The 22,943-nt window shown below is 45.0% G+C and overlaps 1 protein-coding gene across 4 annotated transcripts; it reads left to right on the top strand.

Annotated features, from left to right (window-relative positions):
- Positions 1–1,870: 1,870 nt before the first annotated feature.
- LOC136572758 (toll-like receptor 2 type-2) lies at positions 1,871–22,637 on the top strand. Of its 4 annotated transcripts, none has more exons than XM_066573622.1 (3): positions 1,871–2,033; positions 3,972–4,096; positions 19,335–22,637. In XM_066573622.1, exons 2-3 carry the CDS (start codon positions 4,081–4,083, stop codon positions 21,698–21,700), a joined length of 2,382 nt encoding a protein of 793 aa, XP_066429719.1. In that variant the 5' UTR covers positions 1,871–2,033; positions 3,972–4,080; the 3' UTR covers positions 21,701–22,637. The 4 variants fall into 4 exon arrangements, with proteins under 4 accessions (XP_066429719.1, XP_066429721.1, XP_066429720.1 ...); XM_066573623.1 differs by lacking the exon at positions 1,871–2,033 and adding an exon at positions 4,186–4,360 and having other exon boundaries at positions 3,970–4,096; XM_066573624.1 differs by lacking the exon at positions 3,972–4,096.
- Positions 22,638–22,943: the final 306 nt, after the last annotated feature.

Below are 22,943 nucleotides of genomic sequence, written 5' to 3'. Positions count from 1 at the left end.
ATAGACTATGTTATTCCATCCCACAGAGTACAGTAAGATACGCATCAGGTGATCATATATGTATTTATTAACTTAGTAACCCACAAGTGATTTTTGTCACTATGACATTAAAAGTATATCTCATGAGCTTGCAATATCCATTAAACAGATGCTATTACACTCTATAGTTGATGGACTCTACTGTTGGTATCTGTCACAGCCTCCACTTAAGACCCCATTCACAAGGGCCTAATAGAACCAATGGTTTTCTGTAGAAACGTTCAGATGAAGGAATTTTAGAAGCACAAAAAACTTGCATCTTACAAAGTTAGGACATGCGTGGCTACAATGCCCACATCTAAGGTCCGTGCTGCGTAAAAGGATAGGACCTGACCTATCTATGGTGTGTGATACAAAGGAGTTTCCATTGACTCCTATGGGAGCTTGATAACATGCAGCTCCTGATTATGTGAACGCACAATTTCAACTCGGGACTTGATATCTGAAAATCACCCATTAATGTTATTTTTCAGGCAGTTAGCTGCGAGGGCTATTTTTTGAAGAAAACAGTCATGTTTTTCTAATAGACAATTTGTCATCATGTTCATGCTGCCCAAACCACGGGCATCACAGACCTGGGACAGGGATGCCTGTTGCCTCTGTGAGTGCTTTATCCTGAAAAACTGCAGTATTTTATAATAAATACATTTTTAAGTTTGACTCAGAGCTGAGCTCCAAGTCACAGGGGCGGGCCGAGCTGGAGAATCCCCAACTGCTGCAGGAAGACTGACAGATCCTCTCTCTGCTTGTGTATGGGGAGAGAGCTGTCAATCTGCATGCAGCGGGTGGGAGGCTGGCATAGCCCGCACCTGCAAATCGGAGCTCAACTCTGAATCAAACTTCATTGTGTATGTATTCTGAAGTTCTGCAGCTTTTCCGAATTAACTACTCATGGGGACTGGTTTGGGCAGCATGAACCTGATGACAGAATCCCTTTAAGCACTCAGTCCTTTATGTGCAATGGTTAAGTACCATAGTCTATCAGTTGTGGGGGGTATTTTCAGCTCTGTACATTGCACTTCAATGAAGCTGAACTGCAATAGAGGATTGGCAGGCGCCCCACTGTTTCTAGAAGAAACTAGGATAGACCATCAGTATCAGATTGGTGAGGGTTTGACTCTTGACACTCCGGCCAGTCAGCCAATTGAAGAGACTAACGCGATCAGTCCTAGTATTGCTAAACACAATACCTAAGGTCCTAAAATCTTTTGCTGGAGGCGTAGGCTGTGTCCACACGGGGCTGATTTCCAGCAGAATGCTGGCATCTGCTGCAGATTGTGGACTTTGCTGTTACTGTAAATGCAGCAGAATTTCTGTGTGAACCCTTAAAAATCCTGAGATGCTCAGTCCCTGTTCCCAGAGGAAAAATTGGGCATGTAGGAACAGTCACTCTCCATCATCGAATATAGGAGAAATATCAAACAAATGATTGAGAGCACTCAGCTGTTTCTGTATCCCCCATATATTTTATGGCGAGTGATTAACTGCATTCCAACCACTTCTCCGCCAGATACATGGGCGACATCTTCAGTTCTTGGGATCAGTGATGTCCCAACATAAAAATTCACCGGCAATTCTGCTCCGTGTGAACCCAGCCATACACTGCATTAATTTTGCAGCTGTAGCAGGTACTGAGATGACGGGGTTCAGACAAGCATTTGCCAGGTGTTTTTAAAGCTTTCTTGAGTTCTATGCTGTGTCTAAAACTGTGTGACCTGATCAGAGACATTCATTTTGAGTTTGGGCAAACCTAGTGACTGTGTCATCATCAAAGACCGTTACACCCCTCTTCCTCCAGACGGAATTGAGCAGTGCTCTGTGCAACCAGGAATTCCCAGTAACAAGTAGAACTCCTTACAGCTCCCGCCCCGTGTAGTATGGGCTGTTCTGCAGACTCCACACAACTCCAGACCTCATACAACACGTAACCAGCTGCTAGCACAGCGACATGGGGCACAGCCGGGCAACCCACCACCTCTGACCCTGATCTGCAGGTAAGTAAAGTGTTACTAAGGGGTTTATATGTGATGAGTGACTTGGATCTGCCCTCTGTACTGTATGTGCCAAGTTCCAGCAATGCGAAGGAGGCAGATCATGTCAGTGCATGCAGAATGGCGTAGGGTTACACTTCCCTGTTAAAAGCTTTGATTATAATTATTAGTACTGGATTAAGCGCTGATTTTTGATAAAGAAAAAAAAGACAACATGCTAAAAGTTTGTAACATGTACACTCCAGCTATTGTACTCCTGAAAGAGGATGTCAGGGGCAGCGTTGTCTGTCACAGTTCAGCTGGTGTATGTGCACACTTTTAATTAACTCTATATTATTACATTATCCATTATATTACCGGTCAGCAGATTTTTGTAATTGAATCCAAGCGGAGCGCTGCAATATGGGCATTGCTGTATTCTGTATTCTGCATAGTGCTTTTGTTTGGTCTCATACCTGAGTAATCTTGGTTTAAACATCTTCTGCACACTATGGTAATGATGCAGAGCAGTCTGGTGGGCATGCCAGACTGTCTGCCAGCAGCCTGTTGGTCACCTAAGTCCACCCTTCTATGATTCTCCGACATGGATGACACACATAGCGTCTTGTGCGATTGTGACCTGACGCATGAGCAAAGTGAGGTAAAAGGTAAAGTCCCCTGTTAAAAGCACCGAGTCATGTCATCACATTGTGATGTTTTCTTTGGCAGTCTGTTTTTGCGGGGTGGTTTGTCATTGCCTTCCCCAATCATTTTTACCCCCCAGTAAACTGGGTACTCATTTTACTGACCTCGGAAGGATGGAAGGCTGAGTCAACTTTGAGCCGGCTACCTGAACCAGGCGGGGATTGCACCCACAACCTTCAGGTCATGAGCAAGAGCTTAAGACTGCATTCCTGCTGCCTTAGCACTCTGCGCCACACGGGGCTCATTGAGCACAGCGAAGCTGCCCACAAAAGGGAAAGTTGACGCCAGCTGACGATCGCGCAAGACTTCGCTGCACTACGTGGATGATGCCTACAGCGTCATCCATATCTGAGAATCCTAGAAGGTTGACCAACAGGCTTCTAATAGACACGGTCTGGCATGCCCACCGGACCGCTCTGCACCATTTACGTATTGTGCACGTATTGGACACAAATTACTCAGGTATGCTTTATTAGGAGACCAAACAAAGGTTCTCTCTAAAGAATGATTTATGATTACTTTTGGACCTTGCGTTTCAAGCCATGCCTTAATGCTCATAAAACTTGTCAAAAGACATGAGATTTTTGTTAATCTATGGAATTCAAGAGTGATAAATGAAGATACAGAAAAACAGCTTCAATGGAAGTCCTTTAATCCAGCATTTAATTGTTTGGAAAGCCCGAGAATTAACAATTTGTTTCCAGCATAGAACTGCTATATAATGTGGAGAGAAGCAGTTATTAGAGGTAATGCTCAGTGTATATTGCTACATTTAGCGTATATGCAGGAAATGTTCCCAGTATATAGGTAAAACACATCGATAGTGCTCTATTCACCCCATAGAGGCCAAAGGATTTCTATTATAAACTGTATGGGAAACCACAGTGGACTAGACTTTCCTATACAGAGGAACACCGCAAAAAAGAAAAAAAAATACCATGTGGTATACAGTTTTATATGATGAGACTCTATGCATGACACATGCCGCTGTATACCTGCACAGTGCCATATGTCAGAGCCTTCCATGGAGGTATACTGCCACTGAGAGGCTCAGAAGCAATCTGCACCGAGCTTAAAAGACAAAGTGATAGCAACAGATTGTGTCTTGTCTAATTGCCTAATAATCCATGTTATTTTTAATCTGGCATCTATAATCCTATTGACTCTGGATTAAAGGAATTTTACTGTATTTAAGCATAAATAAAAACATTAACATTTTGCAGCAATATTTTACATTATGGTCTATTTCCTGCTTAGGAAGCTGTTGTGAATACAACTGGATTACTGGAACAATCACTTACTTTCTGGAGGCGACTATATATTAATTGGAATAATACCTACAGCAGCTATTGAAGAATAATTCTACATGAGTACTATAAAAGGCAAGACGCCCAAAATGCAGAACTATCCCCTGACTTTGCCCGGATTATTAGCTGCAAGTTTGTTACAAGAAATTGTTTTGTTTTGACAGTTTGATGAAACCATCCAATCACTGAGACCCTAAAAATCCTGACCTGTTCAGTCCATGTTCCCGAAGGAAAAGTGGGCCTGTAGGAACAGTCACTCTCCATTAAGGAATATAGGAGATATACAGACAAATGATTGAGAGCACTCCAAGGTTTCTGTATCCCCCATATATTTTTATGGTGAGTGATTGACTGCATTTCAGACACTTTTCCACCAGAAACATGGCCGACATCTTCAGTTCTTGGGATCAAAACTAGGGAAATGCAAAAAAGCTTAATTTATCTAAAATTTTATTTTTATGCAGAAACATCTCTCTAAAGTGCTGGTCACTAGTGATCTCTCTTTTTTCTAAATTGCTATCAACTACCTAGTGTCATATGACGTCCATCACCAGTAAAAGACACGTACAGAATACAGGGAGTGAAATAGTGCTACCAATAGAAGTCTTTAGATAGAGGAGGAAGCAAGAATTAAAGACGGAGATGCTGCAGCAACTAACTGGTAACTGATTTACAGATACTAAAATTAAATCTACATTGCTCAGGACTTTTGTAATGTCCTCCATGCTGACGTGTGCTACTAAGTGTTAGTGAGCAGAATCTGCTGTTTTCCCTATATGCATAGGAGACATTATAACAGCAGTCTCTTCCCACCAGCTGAGAGAAGTAAAAATTAGATTTGCAGCCTGCAGAGGGAAAAAGGGTGAGAAATGCAGGATATAACTCATATAATGGCTAGATACAGTGTAATTTTTATGTACACTCATGGCAGCTTATTCTGAAAAGTCACCTGAAGGTCCAGGTATGCTGTAAACATGATGGTTACTTTTTTCATTAGGTACCCAAAGGATCTAGGATATACACAGGTCATTATTACTAATGGTAAACATTCCTCTTTTACCCACAGAGAAGTGTATACCATCCTTTCCTATCCATAAAACAGTGATAAATATTTGTTCTACCTTGTCTACAATGTTGCATTTCTAGAAACATTCTTTGGGGTGTTTTTATGACTCTTTAAGGGTTTAAATTTTCATTGTTCCCAGTAAGAGAAACCAAGTAATCTTGTAGATATAATACCTTTTAATAGCTAACAAAAAGACATGATGGTATAGCAAATCTGAACGATTGTCGTTCAGTGTCAAAGCGTGCACACGCTGAACGCCGAATGATAATTTGTTCGTCATTCAGTTTAGGCATTCTTAAAAACCGAACTACTAATTGACCCATGTAAAAAGGTAGCCGTTCATCTATGAACAACTGCCTGTTTACTGTGAATGGTTGCAGGCGGGTCGGAACGATCTCCAGCCTGCTCTGCTTCCATTCACTGAGAGAGGATAGTTTCTTAGGTGCACTGTTCAGACACACTCTTCTGCTTTTGTGTCTGACACATATGGGCGTTGTCCCATTCACTCTGTTCTCTGAGCTTATATTCACTCCCTTCCAGCACTCCTAGGGTTATTAGCTTCTGGTCTCCTATTCTGCTGTTGCTCCTTTTTCTAATCACCATTCTCTTTAGCTGCCCTGGGCCTTTCAGTGTTGCTGAGAGTTTGTTGCCTTCTAGAGATGAGCGAGCACGAAAATGCTCGGGTGCTCGTTACTCGAGTCGAACTTCCCGTGATGCTCGAGGGTTCGTTTCGAGTAACGAACCCCATTGAAGTCAATGGGCGACTCGAGCATTTTTGTATATCGCCGATGCTCGCTAAGGTTTTCGTTTGTGAAAATCTGCGAAATTCAAGAAAGTGATGGGAACGACACAGAAACGGATAGGGCAGGCGAGGGGCTATATGTTGGGCTGCATCTCAAGTTCCCAGGTCCCACTATTAAGCCACAATAGTGGCAAAAGTGCCCCCCCCCCAACAATTTTTACATCTGAAAAACCCTCATTAGCAATGCATACCTTAGCTAAGCACCACACTACCTCCAACAAAGCACAATCACTGCCTGCATGACACTCCGCTGCCACTTCTCCTGGGTTACATGCTGCCCAACCCCCCCCCCCGCACGACCCAGTGTCCACAGCGCACACCAAAGTGTCCCTGAGCAGCCTTCAGCTGCCCTCATGCCACACGCTGGCCTCATAGCCACACCACCCTCATGTCTATTTATAAGTGCATCTGCCATGAGGAGGAACTGAAGGCACACACTGCAGAGGGTTGGCAGGGCCAGGCAGCGACCCTCTTTAAAAGGGGCGGGGCGATAGTCCACAATGCTGTACAGAAGCAATGAGAACTCCAATCCTGTGCCACCTCCGTCAGGAGCTGCAAATGTGGGCATAGCAATGGGGAATCCATGTGCCACACAGTATTCATTCTGTCAAGGTGTCGCATAGCTCAAGCCACACTGCAAGGGGAAAGCCGTCAGCGCTCTGCCCCCTACCCAAGTCAGTCAGTGCCTTTGTGCCAGACAGGTCAAACACCGCAATGGGAACTAAGTTTGCACCAACAGCATAGGTGGGTCCTAGGAAACCCAAGACATGAACAAAAAATTGATCTGAGCGGCCAAACATGGCAGACTTGCACCGCGCCCACGGCATAGGCCTCAGCCCACAGATTCAGCAATCCTAGGCTGGAAGCGGACTTTCACTGCACCCAGGACATAGGCCTCTGCACAAACCCTCAGCAATCGCGTGCCTACAGCGGACTCCAATGCTAGCGTAGCTGTGCACGTCTCATTAGCGCTGTATTGCTCCTGTAGTTTGTCCCAATGCAGTGCCCCGGATAGTAGAGCTGTCAGATTAAATACAGGTGGGCTTCAGCCCACACTGCATGCCTCAGTCAGACTGGGGTTCTTTATAAGTAGACACAGGCAGGTACAACTCCGTGTGGACCGACAGCATGGGTGGGTCCCAGGAAACCACCAGCGTTACATAAATAAATCCCATTGCATTGCCCAGCACAGCTGAGGTAACGTCAGATTAAATGCAGGTGGGCTTTGGCCCACACTGCATGCCCCAGTCTGACCGGGGTTTTTAATAGATAGACACAGGCAGATACAAATCCCTAATGTGAAGTCTATGTGGACCCAAAGCATGGGTGGCTCCCTGGAACCCACCGGCGGTACATAAACAAATCCCATTGCAGTGCCCTGGACAGCAGAGGTAACGTCAGATTAAATACAGGTGGGCTTCGGCCCACACTGCATGCCTCAGTCAGACTGGGGTTCTTTATAAGTAGACACAGGCAGGTACAACTCCGTGTGGACCGACAGCATGGGTGGGTCCCAGGAAGCCACCGGCGTTACATAAATAAATCCCATTGCATTGCCCAGCACAGCTGATGTAACGTCAGATTAAATGCAGGTGGGCTTCGGCCCACACTGCATGCCCCAGTCTGACCGGGGTTTTTAATACATAGACACAGGCAGGTACAAATCCCTAATGTGAAGTCCCTGTGGACCCAAAGCATGGGTGGCTCCCTGGAACCCACCGGCAGTACATAAACAAATCCCATTGCAGTGCCCTGCTCAGCAGAGCTAACGTCAGATACAATACAGGTGGGCTTTGGCCCACAGTGCATGCCCCAGTCAGACTGGTAATATGTACCTTAACAGTAACCGCGTTGGTGGGAATGTGGTTGCGACTGCGGACCTAGTAGCGCGGTTTTATTTCGTTGGTTTTTGGAATGTGGCCAGGATTAAGTGGGCCGTGGCGGGGGGATGGTGGGGGGGCTCTCTTGTTGTGTCGTTAAAGGTGAAATTCTTGGACTGCCACCAGACGGACCAATGCAAAGGTATTTGCCAAGACTGTTTTCATTGTTGGAGGAGGAGGGGGATGTTTTTGAGGCACTACGTGTCCTCTCCACGTGTCCGTGGTTATATGCACCTTAACAGCAACCGCGTTGGTGGGAAATGGCCTCGCCGCCATCATGTCTTTGGGAAGCCTCCGTTTCCACATCCCAGTGACATAGCATTAGCAGCGGTATAGGCAAAGCCCAGAATTAGTAACATTTCAGCAGTAGCATTAGGGACAGGCCCCAGTAACATATCACTAGCAGCAGTATAGGGGGAGCACAGTATTAGTTCCATTTCAGTAATAGTAGCAGTCAAGACAGGCCCCAGTAACATATCACTAGCAGCAGTATAGGGGGAGCACAGTATTAGTTCCATTTCAGTAGTAGTAGCAGTCAAGACAGGCCCCAGTAACAATTCCGAAGCAGCAGTATAGGGGGAGCACAGTCTTAGTTCCATTTCAGTAGTAGCAGTCAAGACAGGCCACAGTAACATTCCCGTTGCAGCAGTTTAGGGAGATAACAGTCTCTTTCACATTTCAGTAGTTGCAGTATAGACAAGGCCCCAGTTACATTTTTGTAGCAAAAGTGTAGGCCAACCTTACACACCTTGCTGTACCATGAGTGCAGGCGAAGCCCAAAAAAATTGCTAGGATTACACTGTAGACGAGGGCCCAAAAAAATTGGTGTACCAACAGTACTAATGTACCTCAGAAAAATTGCTCATGCCCAACCAAGAAGGCAGGTGAAACCCATTAATCACTTTGGTTACTGTGGCTTAATTTGTAACTAGGCCTGGAGGCAGCCCAGTTAAAATTAAAATTGGTTCAGGTGCAAGTTTCAACGCTTTAATGAGAATTGAAACGTATAAACATTGTTTACAAAAGTAATATGACTGAGCCTTGTGGGCCTAAGAAAAATTGCCCGTTCAGCGTGATTACGTGAGATTTCAGGAGGAGGAGCAGGAGGAGGAGGATGAATATAATACACAGATTGATGAAGCTAAAAGGTCCCCGTTTTTTATGGTGATAGAGAACGATGCTTCCATCCGCGGGTGCAGCCTACGTATTCTTTAGGTACCGCTGCTGTCCGCTGGTGGAGAAGAGAAGTCTGGGGAAATCCATGCTTTGTTCATCTTTATGAGTGTAAGCCTGTCGGCACTGTCAGTTGACAGGCGGGTACGCTTATCCGTGATGATTCCCCCAGCCGCACTAAACACCCTCTCTGACAAGACACTAGCCGCAGGGCAAGCAAGCACCTCCAGGGCATACAGCGCGGGTTCAGGCCACGTGTCCAGCTTCGACACCCAGTAGTTGTACGGAGCAGAGGTGTCACAGAGGACGGTCGTGCGATCGGCTATGTACTCCCTCACCATCCTTTTACAGTGCTCCCGCCGACTCAGCCTTGACTGGGGAGCTGTGACACAGTCTTGCTGGAGAGCCATAAAGCTGGCAAAGGCCTTGGAGAGTGTTCCCCTGCCTGCGCTGTACATGCTGCCTGATCTCTGCGCCTCCCCTGCTACCTGGCCCTCGGAACTGCGCCTTCTGCCACTAGCGCTGTCGGATGGGAATTTTACCATCAGTTTGTCCGCCAGGGTCCTGTGGTATAGCATCACTCTCGAACCCCTTTCCTCTTTGGGTATGAGAGTGGAAAGGTTCTCCTTATAACGTGGGTCGAGCAGTGTGTACACCCAGTAATCCGTAGTGGCCAGAATGCGTGTAACGCGAGGGTCACGAGAAAGGCATCCTAACATGAAGTCAGCCATGTGTGCCAGGGTACCTGTACGCAACACATGGCTGTCCTCACTAGGAAGATAACTTTCAGGATCCTCCTCCTCCTCCTCAGGCCATACACGCTGAAAGGATGACAGGCAAGCAGCATGGGTACCCTCAGCAGTGGGCCAAGCTGTCTCTTCCCCCTCCTCCTCATGCTCCTCCCCCTCCTCCTCCTCCTCCAAAACGCGCTGAGATATAGACATGAGGGTGCTCTGACTATCCAGCGACATACTGTCTTCCCCCGCCTCCATTTCCGAGCGCAAAGCGTCTGCCTTTATGCTTTGCAGGGAACTTCTCAAGAGGCATAGCAGAGGAATGGTGATGCTAATGATTGCAGCATCGCCGCTCACCATCTGGGTAGACTCCTCAAAGTTTCCAAGGACCTGGCAGATGTCTGCCAACCAGGCCCACTCTTCTGTAAAGAATTGAGGAGGCTGACTCCCACTATGCCGCCCATGTTGGAGTTGGTATTCCACTATAGCTCTATGCTGCTCATAGAGCCTGGCCAACATGTGGAGCGTAGAGTTCCACCGTGTGGGCACGTCGCACAGCAGTCGGTGCACTGGCAGATTAAACCGATGTTGCAGGGTCCGCAGGGTGGCAGCGTCTGTGTTGGACTTGCGGAAATGTGCGCTGACCCGGTGCACCTTTCTGAGCAGGTCTGACAAGTGTGGGTAGCTTTTCAGAAACCGCTGAACCACCAAATTAAAGACGTGGGCCAGGCATGGCATGTGCGTGAGCCGCCACTAGGTTACGGCCGTTGTCACACACGACCATGCCCAGTTGGAGGCTCAGCGGTGAAAACCAGTGGTCGGTCTGCTCTGTCAGACCCTGAAGCAGTTCGTGGGCCATGTGCATCTTCTCTCCTAAGCTGAGTAGTTTCAGCACGGCCTGCTGACGTTTGCCCACCGCTGTGCTGCCACGCCGCGCGACACTGACTGCTGGCGACGTGCTGCTGCTGACACGTCTTGATTGCGAGACAGAGGTTGCGTAGGAGGAGGAGGAGGAGGATGGTGGTTTAGTGGAGGAAGCATACACCGCTGCAGATACCAGCACCGAGCTGGGGCCCGCATATCTGGGGGTGGGCAGCACGTGAGCAGTCCCAGGCTCTGACTCGGTCCCAGCCTCCACTAAATTCACCCAATGTGCCGTCAGGGAGATATAGTGGCCCTGCCCGCCTGTGCTTGTCCATGTGTCCGTTGTTAAGTGGACCTTGCCAGTAACCGTGTTGGTGAGGGCGCGTACAATGTTGCGGGAGACATGGTCGTGCAGGGCTGGGACGGCACATCGGGTAAAGTAGTGGTGACTGGGAACCAAGTAGCCCGGGGCCGCCGCCGCCATCATATTTTTGAAAGCCTCCGTTTCCACAAGCCTATACGGCAGCATCTGCAGGCTGATCAATTTGGCTATGTGCACGTTTAACGCTTGAGCGTGCGGGTGCGTGGCAGAGTACTTGCGCTTGCGCTCAAACAGTTGCGCTAGCGACGGCTGGATGCTGCGCTGAGAGACATTGCTGGATGGGGCCGAGGACAGTGGAGGTGAGGGTGTGGGTGCAGGCCGGGAGACGGTCGTGCCTGTGTCCTGAGAGGGGAGTTGGATCTCAGTGGCAGGTTGGGGCACAGGGGGAGAGGCAGTGGTGCAAACCGGAGGCGGTGAACGGCCTTCGTCGCACCTTGTGGAGTGCTTGGCCATCATATGCCTGCGCATGCTGGTGGTGGTGGTGAGTCTGGTGGTGGTGGCTCCCCGGCTGATCTTGGCGTGACAAACCTTGCACACCACAGTTCGCCGGTCGTCTGCACTCTCAGTAAAAAACTGCCACACCTTTGAGCACCTCGGCCTCTGCAGGGTGGCATTGTGCGAGGGGGCGCTTTGGGAAACAGTTGGTGGATTATTCGGTCTGGCCCTGCCTCTACCCCTGGCCAACGCACTGCCTCTTCCAACCTGCCCTGCTGCTGCACTTGCCTCCCCCTCTGAAGACCTGTCCTCAGTAGGCTTAGCAAACCAGGTGGGGTCAGTCACCTCATCGACCAGCTGCTCTTCCTCCGAATCCTCTGTGCGCTCCTCCCTCGGACTTACTGCCCTTACTACTACCTCACTGATAGACAACTGTGTCTCATCGTCATCGTGCTCTTCACCCACTGAAAGCTCTTGAGACAGTTGCCGGAAGTCCCCAGTCTCATCCCCCGGACCCCGGGAACTTTCCAAAGGTTGGGCATCGGTCACGACAAACTCCTCCAGTGGGAGAGGAACCATTGCTGCCCAATCTGGGCAGGGGCCTGCTCCTCAGAATGTGTCATTTTCATGGAGTGAGGAGGCTGGGAGGAAGGAGGAGCAGCAGCCAGAGGATTCAGAGTTGCAAAAAACAAAAGTCCCACCTTATCTTCATGTGCTGCAAGCCTCAGTTCCGCAAGCAAGTATACTCACAAGCTGTTGCCATCCGGCTACTTCTGGCTCTGAATAAACGCAAAACAATCCAATTGCAGGAATACAGCTTATTGTGGAAAAACTTGCTTTTTATTTTCTTTTTGGTGCTTGAATGATACAGAGAACGCGTTTCGGTTATGAAACCTTGTTCACCTCTGACTAACAAAGCCATTATGCAAACCTTATAAAGGTTTAGTGAAAATAAGTGAATTAAAAACATATGTGCAATTAACCCATGGCAATCTATTCTTTCAATTACCAAAACCTGTCCCTCCTGCAGGAACTTGTCTTGGTTGTTATATATATGCATAATATATTAAATGATATATAGAAACGAACATTCATGTATTATATGCTCCACTCAATAACATAAAATGTGAAATCTATACATCATCATTGCAGAAGCAAAAATAAAAATAAAAATAAGAATAAGAATAAGAATAAACCTTCTGACAGCAACATAGAAATACAACACAAATTATTGGTATGTAGTAATGCAAGCAGCAACACATTGTAACAGTACATCATATATTACTAGTAAAGTGGAATTATGTTGGAATTAATATCCATTTTTTGATGAACAATATTTACTGCAACTAATAAATGTATAAAAGGTCTGTTTTATAGTTCATTCCTTTCGGGAATCTTGTGTTTAAGTTTAATATCCAAAACGCTTCCCTTTTAAACACTTTATCCGGGTTAATTGTTCCTTTCTTTTTGTTTATGACTTTTTCAATACCAAAGAATGAGAAACTATTTAAATTTCCTTTGTGTTTCTCACAAAAGTGTTTTACCGCACCTGAACTATTCACATTATCCTTTTTAATGTCACGGATATGTTCGTTGATTCGCGTCTTCAGCTTTCGTGTAGTGCAACCTATGTAGTTCAAATTATACTCTTTGCAATGAATCATATAAACTACATTAATAGTGTTGCAGTTAATAAAATTGTAAATTTTATACTCTCTATTGCCATCGCTATCAGAAAAGGTTTTTCTCTTATCCACTAAGTGACAGACAGTACATCTAGGATTACCGCAGCGGAAAAAACCCTGAAATTTCATCCATTGCGGTTTTTCCTTTTTGGAGGAAAAGGTGCTAGGTGCTATTAAATCTCCCAGGTTTTTACTTCTTTTTGCAACACATTTAATTCCTTCCTTTAATATCTTATCAACAGTGTCATCCTGTCTTAAAACAGGCAAAAATTTGAAAAATATTTTTTTAATTTCATAAAAATTTCTGCTATATGCCGTAGAGAAAACCATTCCCTTATTAATATTCCCTTTTTTCTTTGTACATTTATCCTTAAGTAATTCTTCCCTATTGATTGTTTCTATTTTGGTACATGCCTCATCTAATGCTGCTTGCATTACTACATACCAATAATTTGTGTTGTATTTCTATGTTGCTGTTAGAAAGATTATTTTTATTTTTATTTATTTTTATTTTTGCTTCTGCAATGATGATGTATGGATTTCACATTTTATGTTATTGAGTGGAGCATATAATACATGAATGTTCGTTTCTATATATCATTTAATATATTATGCATATATATAACAACCAAGACAAGTTCCTGCAGGAGGGACAGGTTTTGGTAATTGAAAGAATAGATTGCCATGGGTTAATTGCACATATGTTTTTAATTCACTTATTTTCACTAAACCTTTATAAGGTTTGCATAATGGCTTTGTTAGTCAGAGGTGAACAAGGTTTCATAACCGAAACGCGTTCTCTGTATCATTCAAGCACCAAAGAGAAAATAAAAAGCAAGTTTTTCCACAATAAGCTGTATTCCTGCAATTGGATTGTTTTGCGTTGATTCAGAGTTGCAGCTGTGGACGCGTAGAAGACTGGGTGGTCGATAGATTTCTGGATGCACTTTCTGCCATCCACGACAGGACCTGCTCACACTGCTCAGTTTCTAATAAAGGTCTACTGCGTGGACCCATTAATTGTGAGATGAATCTGGGGACCCCAGAAACTTGCCTCTCTCCTAATCCCGCAGCAGTCAGCTGCGATACACCTGGACCAGGAGCTTGGCCTCTGCCCGCACCCTGACTTGGGCCTTCGCGTCCTCGCCCCCGTCCACGTCCTCTAGGCCTACCCCTACCTCTCAGCATGGTGTACTACGAGTAGAGCATAAACAGAACGCTGTAATTAAATGTGCCGCTTATTGGCCTGTGGTTGGAGGCTGACTTCGCTTACGGAATGCACAGCAGAGCCAGGAAACAATTATGCGCAAGCCTGTAGTGAGACTTAGGTGCGTATGACTGAGCTACTGGAATTCACAGGGCATAACCAGTCAAGTGGCCAAAGGCCAGTGGTAGGCCTTAAGTATTTTGCTTCAATTTTTTAAAATGGTGAGGTGAAAAACCAGGCAGACACCGTATGCGGCGTATATATGTATACTCTTTCCCTCTGGCGGGATGACGGCGATCATGTAACGAATACAGCAGAGCCAGAAAACAATTATGCGCAAGGCTCGGTATTAATCATAAACTGAAGACGGTCACAGGCAGGCCAAAGATAGTATTTTTTTCCACTTTTTGGGAAAAAGCCCACTGCCTGTGATATAGCCTGTATATGGATTTCCCTGTTGGAGGATGACTGTGGTTATTGAAAGCACAGTGCAGCCAGAACAAAATTATGCGCAAGGCTGGGTATTAATCAGCGACTACTACCCCCAGCACACACGCTGTAAACTGAAGACGGTCACAGGCAGGCCAAATATAGTATTTTTTCCACTTTTTGAGAAAAAGCCCACTGCCTGTGATATAGCCTGTATATGGATTTCCCTGTTGGAGGATGACTGTGGTTATTGAAAGCACAGTGCAGCCAGAACAAAATTATGCGCAAGGCTGGGTATTAATTAGCGACTACTACCCCCAGCACACACGCCGTAAACTGAAGACGGTCACAGGCAGGCCAAATATAGTATTTTTTTCCACTTTTTGGGAAAAAGCCCACTGCCTGTGATATAGCCTGTATATGGATTTCCCTGTACCACTGTCCCTGCCTCAGCAGTACTGCCCCTATACTCTGTAAAATGACTGCAGACTGAGGACGCTATGGTCCGCACGCCCGATATACAAAAAAAAATAAAAATTGTGCAACACTGCTAAAAGCAGCCTCAACAGTGCTGCACACGGTTAGATGTGGCCCTAAGAAGGACCGTTGGGGTTCTTGAAGACTAAAATAACACCTAACACTCTCCCTATAGCAGCTACAGCAAGACAGCACTTTCCCTGATCTCTCTCAGCGTGCATCTGTGGCGAGCCGCGGGCGGGGCAGATTTAAATACTCCGGTGTCATCTGATCTCCCCAGCCACTCACTGCAGGGGGGTGGGATAGGGCTGGAATGTCACAGGAGGAAGTTGTAATGCCTTCCCTGTGTTTCTATTGGCCAGAAAAGCGCGCAAATTTCTCAGGGAAGGAAATGTAATGGAGTCGAGCACCGCGTGGTGCTCGTCTTGAGTAACGAGCATCTCGAACACCCTAATACTCGAACGAGCATCAAGCTCGGATGAGTATCTCTATTCCCTTCACTTCATGTGCAGCCACAGCTTCGGCAGTTACCTTCCTACCTTGCCTTCTGCTTGTGTTCTTCGTTGGTGTACTCCGTCGTTTGTTATTCTCATTGTCCGCTTCTCGGTTTATCCTTCCTTCTTTGTTTCTGTACTCCCTGTTGTTCTATCTTGGTCCTGTAAGTGTTTTGGCCCCCCCAGAGTAAGTCAGCACCTAGAGGAAGACTGTGGGGTCATTCTTATGGGGACAAATGCTCTGCTTGTAGGCAGGGGTCTCCGTCTCCCAGTTTTTAGTTTAGGGCAAGATACCTTCCCTAGTTTCCATCCGCATACAGGGCTGCTCATCTGGTATCTTACCTCCCACACTGGAGTCAGCTGTCAGCCATGCTGGATCAGATCATTACCTACCCGGTAGGTTGATACAGTGGTTCCACATCCACAGTCCTTACAGTACGCTGCAGCCATAGATCCCGCTGACTCTAACCACGGAGGTCTTCCTGAATTATTCTAGGAGATGATACATCAACATGAACAGCAACTTCCTCCCACAGGCTTTGGTGGACCGCTACCGAATTCCCACCCGGCGTCTTGAGAGACCACTTATGGTTATTTCCTACTGTGAGGTATTTAGTTGGGGAACCACCTGCTATACCATGTGCTTGCGTCCTGTGCATCCTGTCCACCAGGTTACTTTACCCTGTAACCTCCTGGGTCTACCAGAACCTTATCATGGTTTTATGGACGTCTTTGACAAGAAAGAAGCTGAATGCCTGCCATCGCATCGTTCCTACGATTGCCCAATTGACCTTGTGCCTGTTCCGTGCCTCCTCCAGGTAGAGTATACCCTCTTTCCCTGCCCGAGACCCAAGTCACAGCCGAATATGTTACAGAGAACCTGGCCAGAGGGTTATCCGTAAGTCTTAATCTCCTGCCGGAGCTGTTTTTTTCTTCGTTAAAAAGAAAGACGGATCGCTACGGCCCTGTATTGACTATCGTGGTCTGAATGTGATCACGATTAAGAATAACTACCCTTTACCCTTGATCCCTGAGTTATTTGATTGCCTGTGGGGTGCTCGGATTTTCACAAAGCTTGATCTGCGTGGTGCTTATAACTAGAGATGAGCGAGCACCAAAATGCTCGGGTGCTCGTTACTCAAGTCGAACTTTCAGTGATGCTCGAGAGTTCGTTTCGAGTAACGAACCCCATTGAAGTCAATGGGCGACTCGACCATTTTTGTATATGACTGGTGCTCCGCTAAGGTTTTCATTTGTGCAAATCTTAGCAAATCACCAAAGTCATGTAAAAAACACAGAAATGGATAGGGCAGGCGAGGAGCAACATGCAGGGCTGCATTTCGGGCTCCGAGGTCTCACTATTAAGCCACAATAGTGGCAAGAGTGAGACCCCCCCCCACTGTCAGCATAACGATCATTCTCCTCTGTCACAGCTGTAACAGCTGTGGCAGAGAAGAACGATGTTAGCCCATTGAATTCAATGGAGCCGGCAATACAGCCGGCTCCATTGAAAGCAATGGGCTGCCAGCGAGCGCGGGATGAATTTTTGGGAAGGGCTTAAAAATATAAGCCCATACCTGAAAATCATCCTAAAATGTGTAAAAAGCAAAAAACAAATTATGTCAGCATTAAGATCGTTCTCCTCTGCCACAGCTGTAACAGCTGTGGCAGAGAAGAACGATGTTAGCCCATTGAATTCAATGGAGCCGGCAATACAGCCGGCTCCATTGAAAGCAATGGGCTGCCAGCGAGCGCAGGATGAATTTTTGGGAAGGGCTTAAAAATATAAGCCCATACCTGAAAATCATCCTAAAATTTGTAAAAAACAAAAAACAAATTATGTCAGCATTAAGATCGTTCTCCTCTGCCACAGCTGTAACAGCTGTGGCAGAGAAGAACGATGTTAGCCCATTGAATTCAATGGAGCCGGCAATACAGCCGGCTCCATTGAAAGCAATGGGCTGCCAGCGAGCGCAGGATGAATTTTTGGGAAGGGCTTAAAAATATAAGCCCATACCTGAAAATCATCCTAAAATTTGTAAAAAAAAATAATGTCAGCATTAAGATCGTTCTCCTCTGCCACAGCTGTAACAGCTGTGGCAGAGAAGAACGATGTTAGCCCATTGAATTCAATGGAGCCAGCAATACAGCCGGCTCCATTGAAAGCAATGGGCTGCCAGCGAGCGCAGGATGAATTTTCGGGAAGGGCTTAAATATATAAGCCCTTACCTGAAAAAGAAAGATTTTAGTGTAAAAAAGAATAAAAATGCAGGCATTCTCTTCAATGGAGCCGCTGCTGCTGCCGGCGACTCCATTGAAGACAATGGTCTGCTGGCACACCTGAATTCTTTTTCAGGGAAGGGCTTCACATATAAGCCATTCCCTGGAAATGAATTAAAAGTGATTTAAAAAAGAAAAAAAATAGATACTCAGCTCCCTTGAGCTGCCGGGTCACAGCCGCGTCTTCTCCTGCTGTCCCCTGCACTGTGGTGCTGAACTGCTGTCATTCAGCTGAGAGCTGCGCTGAGCCAATCAGAGGCAGCATTCACTCACCCATTCATGAATTCATGACTGGGTGTGAGTGAGATCTGCCTCTAATTGGTCAGGCTGTGACCAATCAGAGGCAGCTCATTCAGCAGGCGGGGATTTTAAATCCCCGGCTGCTGAATACTACTCACAGCTGTTCAGAGCAGTTCAGGAGGACTGCCGCCGGGCGCAGCTGAACTCCGTCTGCCGGGACCAGGTGAGTATATATATTTTTTTTATTTTTACACATTTCTGGATGAATTGCAGGGAAGCGCTTATATATTTGAAGTGAATATCACTCTATAGGGGACCGCAAGTTACTGGCTGTTAGGATGGCTCCAGAATTTTGGCGGTATCTTCTGGAGGGAACCTCACATCCCATTGTAATTTACAGCGACCATAAAAATCTGACGTATTTTCAGACTGCACAACGGCTCAACCACCATCAAGCTTGGTGGACCTTGTTTTTTGCACGGTTTGATTTTATATTGTATTTTCGGCCTGCCAACCAAATTATTAAGGCTGAAGCACTTTCTAGAGCATTTGACTATAACGACACAGAAGAGGCGCATCATTGGACCTGCCAGATTGGTGACCGTAGCTCCTGCTCGGGTTAAGGATATCCTGCCAGGGAAGATGTTCGTGCCTGAGGCCAGGAGGAGAGGTGTCCTATCCTGGGGTCACTGTTCCAAATTAGCTGGTCATTCTGGGCAATGCACCTAGAGGAATACCGTGGGGTCGTCCTTATTGGGACGAGTGCTCCGCTTGTAGGCAGGGGTCTACCTCTCTCAGTTATCAGATTAGGGCAAGATACCTTCCCTAGTTTCCATCTGTATACGGGGCTGTTCATCTGGTATCTTACCTCCCACACTGGGGTCAGCTGTCAGCCATGCTGGATCAGATCTTCACTTAACCGGCAGGTTGACACAGTGATTCCACATCCACAGTCCTTACATAGTTCCTGTGTAAAATCACAAGAACGATCAGGTCGTCCCATGTAAAAGGACCCTTAATTACATGATGTGGTCAAGTCATGGTTTTTGCCCAGATTTTTTGTAAAATCTGAAGTTTAATGTATTGTTGTTTAATATGTTTTCTCATATACATTATGTGTCTACAAGGACCCTGATAATTTATCATTTTCTTTATTTTGCCTTAGAAAAAAGAATGATGCGTTACCTACTGAATTGCTGCTTAATCTACTCGTTAGTAATGGCAACATATGCAAAAGATGGAATGGACTGTTACTGTGACAATTTGGATTTTTGTGACTGCTCCTTGCAATATTTGACTTCTATTCCTTCCACGCTGCCACGACAAATGAAGGGTTTGGACTTATCTAACAATTTAATTCAGGTTATTTTAGATGATGAGCTGAAGCCATACGAAAACCTCAGAGTGCTTCGGCTGTATCGAAATGAAATCCTTAATATCAGCAATAACTCTTTTCAGTCACTACAAAACCTTGAGGAATTGGACCTGTCATATAACAAGTTACCTAGCTTGTCACCCGTTTGGTTTGGAGGTCTTCACAAGCTGAGACATTTGAACTTGCTGGGTAATCACTACACTTCGCTTGGTGAAAAGCCGATGTTCTCCACTCTGCCCTCCCTGAGGAATTTAAAATTTGGAAATCTAGACTTTGTTGCCCTCTATAAACCAGACTTTGATGGTTTGCTGAGCTTGGACGAACTCTACTTAAATATTTCACATCTCAAACATTATACAAAGGGCTCCATACAATCTATACAACATATAGGACATTTTACTGTTGCTTCGAATTTAACTTTACTACCAGACATAATAAGTGATATTACACATTCAGCTACCTGGTTAGAAATAAGGAATATGGCTTTCAAAAACAGGGAGGATTCGGAAGCCTTTGCTCTGCTCAATGATACAACGGTGAGGACTTTAATGTATAAAGACTGCCTACTGACTGACAGTAGTACAGCAAGGCTCATAGAAATTATACATGCAAACAAAAATGTTACTAGTGTTGCTTTGGAGGACAGTGAGCTTTTGGGAACAGGACGTGGTCGTCCGATTCTGAAAAATGAGAACTCCTCATTATCAACAATTATTATTAAGAACCTATACATACCGAATTTTTTTCTGTTCACAGACCTTCATTTCATCTATCAGGTAGTACCTAGAATTACAAGTGTCACCTGCATAGATAGCAAAGTTTTTCTCATGCCTTGTAATTTTTCACGATCCTTTAAGATGATGGAATACCTTGATCTGAGCGGGAATCTGCTCAAGGATTTATATTTGCAAAGTTCAGCCTGTTATTTTGAGGGTTATGGGGCTTGGCCTTCTCTACAAACCTTAAATGTGAGCAGAAATCTTTTATCCTCATTACCAAAAGTCTCAATAACTCTTTCAAAAATTCCATCATTGACTCATATTGATTTAAGTGAAAACATGTTTAGTGACTCCGCTATTTCTTCCTGCATCTGGCCTAAGAACTTGAAATACTTAAATATTTCTGATTCCAAGTTAAAATTGATTGACAACTGCCTTCCTGACACTTTAGAGGTTTTGGATATAAGTGTCAATCATCTGGAAGAATTTGCTGCCCATTTGCCAAATTTGAAGGAACTCTACATATCAGATAATAGATTGGCCAAGTTACCTATAAGAGCAGAGTTACCAAGCCTAACATTATTAGTTATCAGGAAAAATGGACTCATTGATTTTTCCCAATCAGATTTGGCTCACTTCCGAAATTTGACAAAATTGGATGCAACTGACAACATTTATATCTGCTCCTGTCAGTTTGTGGACCTCGTTAAGCAACATAATGAAGTTCTTCTGGGATGGCCAGACAACTATATATGTGATTCTCCTTCTTCAGTACGAGGTATTCGGATTAAAGATGCACGTCTTCCTATATTAATGTGCCATAGGACATTAGTTGTGACTGTGTCCTGTATTATATCAATATTGGTTGTAGCCACTATTATGCTGCTTTGCCACTGTCTTCATTGTATTTGGTATGCAAAAATGACCTGGGCTTGGTTAAAAGCTAAACGGAAGCCTTTAAAGGTATCAGGGAGAGACATCTGTTATGATGCATTTATATCTTACAGTGAAAGGGACTCTGAGTGGGTTGAGAATTTGATGGTACCACAGCTAGAAAGTGGAATTTCCCCACTGAGAGTATGTTATCATAAGCGGGATTTTGTACCAGGGAAATGGATAATTGACAATATCATTGATGCCATGGAGAGAAGCCACAAAACCCTGTTTATCTTATCAGAGCATTTTGTCCAAAGTGAGTGGTGCAAGTACGAGCTGGAGTTCTCTCACTTTCGTCTTTTCGATGAAAACAATGATACTGCAATTTTGGTTGTTTTGGAACCCATTGAGAAATCAACTATTCCCCAAAGGTTCTGTAAGCTGAGGAAACTCATGAACACAAAAACCTACATTGAGTGGCCTTCAGAAGAAGAAGAACAACAACTTTTCTGGGATAATCTCAAAACGGCAGTACAACCAGAGGAATACCCAGAGGCATAGCCAACTCCCTAATGCTAGAGGAGAATGGTCATCAAAATGCAGACCGAACAAAGTCTCTGTACTTGATGGTGGAGCAGAGATAGAAATGTTTTTGTATGTAGCTATTTATTTACTTAGGGAATGTATTGTACAAGTTCCAGAAGAACAATATGGGAGATTTGTTGTAATACTTCCAAGAAGAATTACATCTATAACAAAGCAAGAAATATACAGGGGGAATAATAAGGGATCCCACAAAAGAACAACCTAAACTTTTTGAATACTACATACACATAGTTATGGTACATACTATGGTTGAGAATAAAATACATGTCCATTAAGTTCAGCTAGCTGAGGGGAGAGGATATGTAGGAAAGAAAAGAGGGAAGGGTAAATCTCAAAAGTTTTCCCCCCACAATTGATGCAGAAGAAAGCAAAAATAGCCATAAGGCATAAGACAATCTGCCCAAGTATGAAAAATTCTTTCTTGTTGTCCTGAATTGGTTGTCAAACTGAACATTTACTATTAGTGAAAAAGAATTGACTTAACGTGCATATTATACATTAGGTAAAATGGGTAATAAATGAGCATTGATACATGCTGTGATGATTTCCTTTAACCCCTTTTGTGGCATGCCCAGAAAATCTCCGGGACGTGCTGCACTGACCATGCAGTTAAACTCCGGAAGATTTCCGTGGACAGCTCTTGTGCTGAAATGCTCGCCAGGACACACAGTTATTGTGCCACTGTACACGTTTGCCACTTGGAATTACCTCAGGAAAATCTCAGGGGCTTGCTGCGCTGATATAGTAATAATAAACCTGTCACTGAAGGGGTTAAAGGACACAAAAGAAATGTAATATAAATTGTTGGTGTATTAACACTACCTCTAGGTATTTGTACAGGTGAATATGTCTTTACATCTAATAAAGCTTCTAGTGTATTTGTATTGTAAAATAGCACTGAAATGATGAGTATCTTAAAATTAATCTACCCTTTGGAAAATATTCCCCTGTAACTCAAACGCACAGATGTGATGAAACTGAATAAAGTCATTTCACACTTCCTCTGGCAGGGCAAGCAACCACAAATACATACATGAGCTGATGGCTCCGAGGACGAAGGAGGCCCCAACCTGCCAAATATAAGAGGTTGTAATCTGAGTTGACAAACATCTGTAACTTCATGGACGGTTAGCAAAAAGATAGTATTTTCTTCTACCAGCTTCCATACTTCTACAATTAGAGGGTGCACTGTTTTTGG

Source organism: Eleutherodactylus coqui, chromosome 7, assembly GCF_035609145.1.
Source record: "Eleutherodactylus coqui strain aEleCoq1 chromosome 7, aEleCoq1.hap1, whole genome shotgun sequence".
NCBI lineage: Eukaryota > Metazoa > Chordata > Amphibia > Anura > Eleutherodactylidae > Eleutherodactylus > Eleutherodactylus coqui.
The sequence above is the reverse complement of the archived record's forward strand: the minus strand, read 5'-3'. Positions and strand labels throughout refer to the sequence as shown.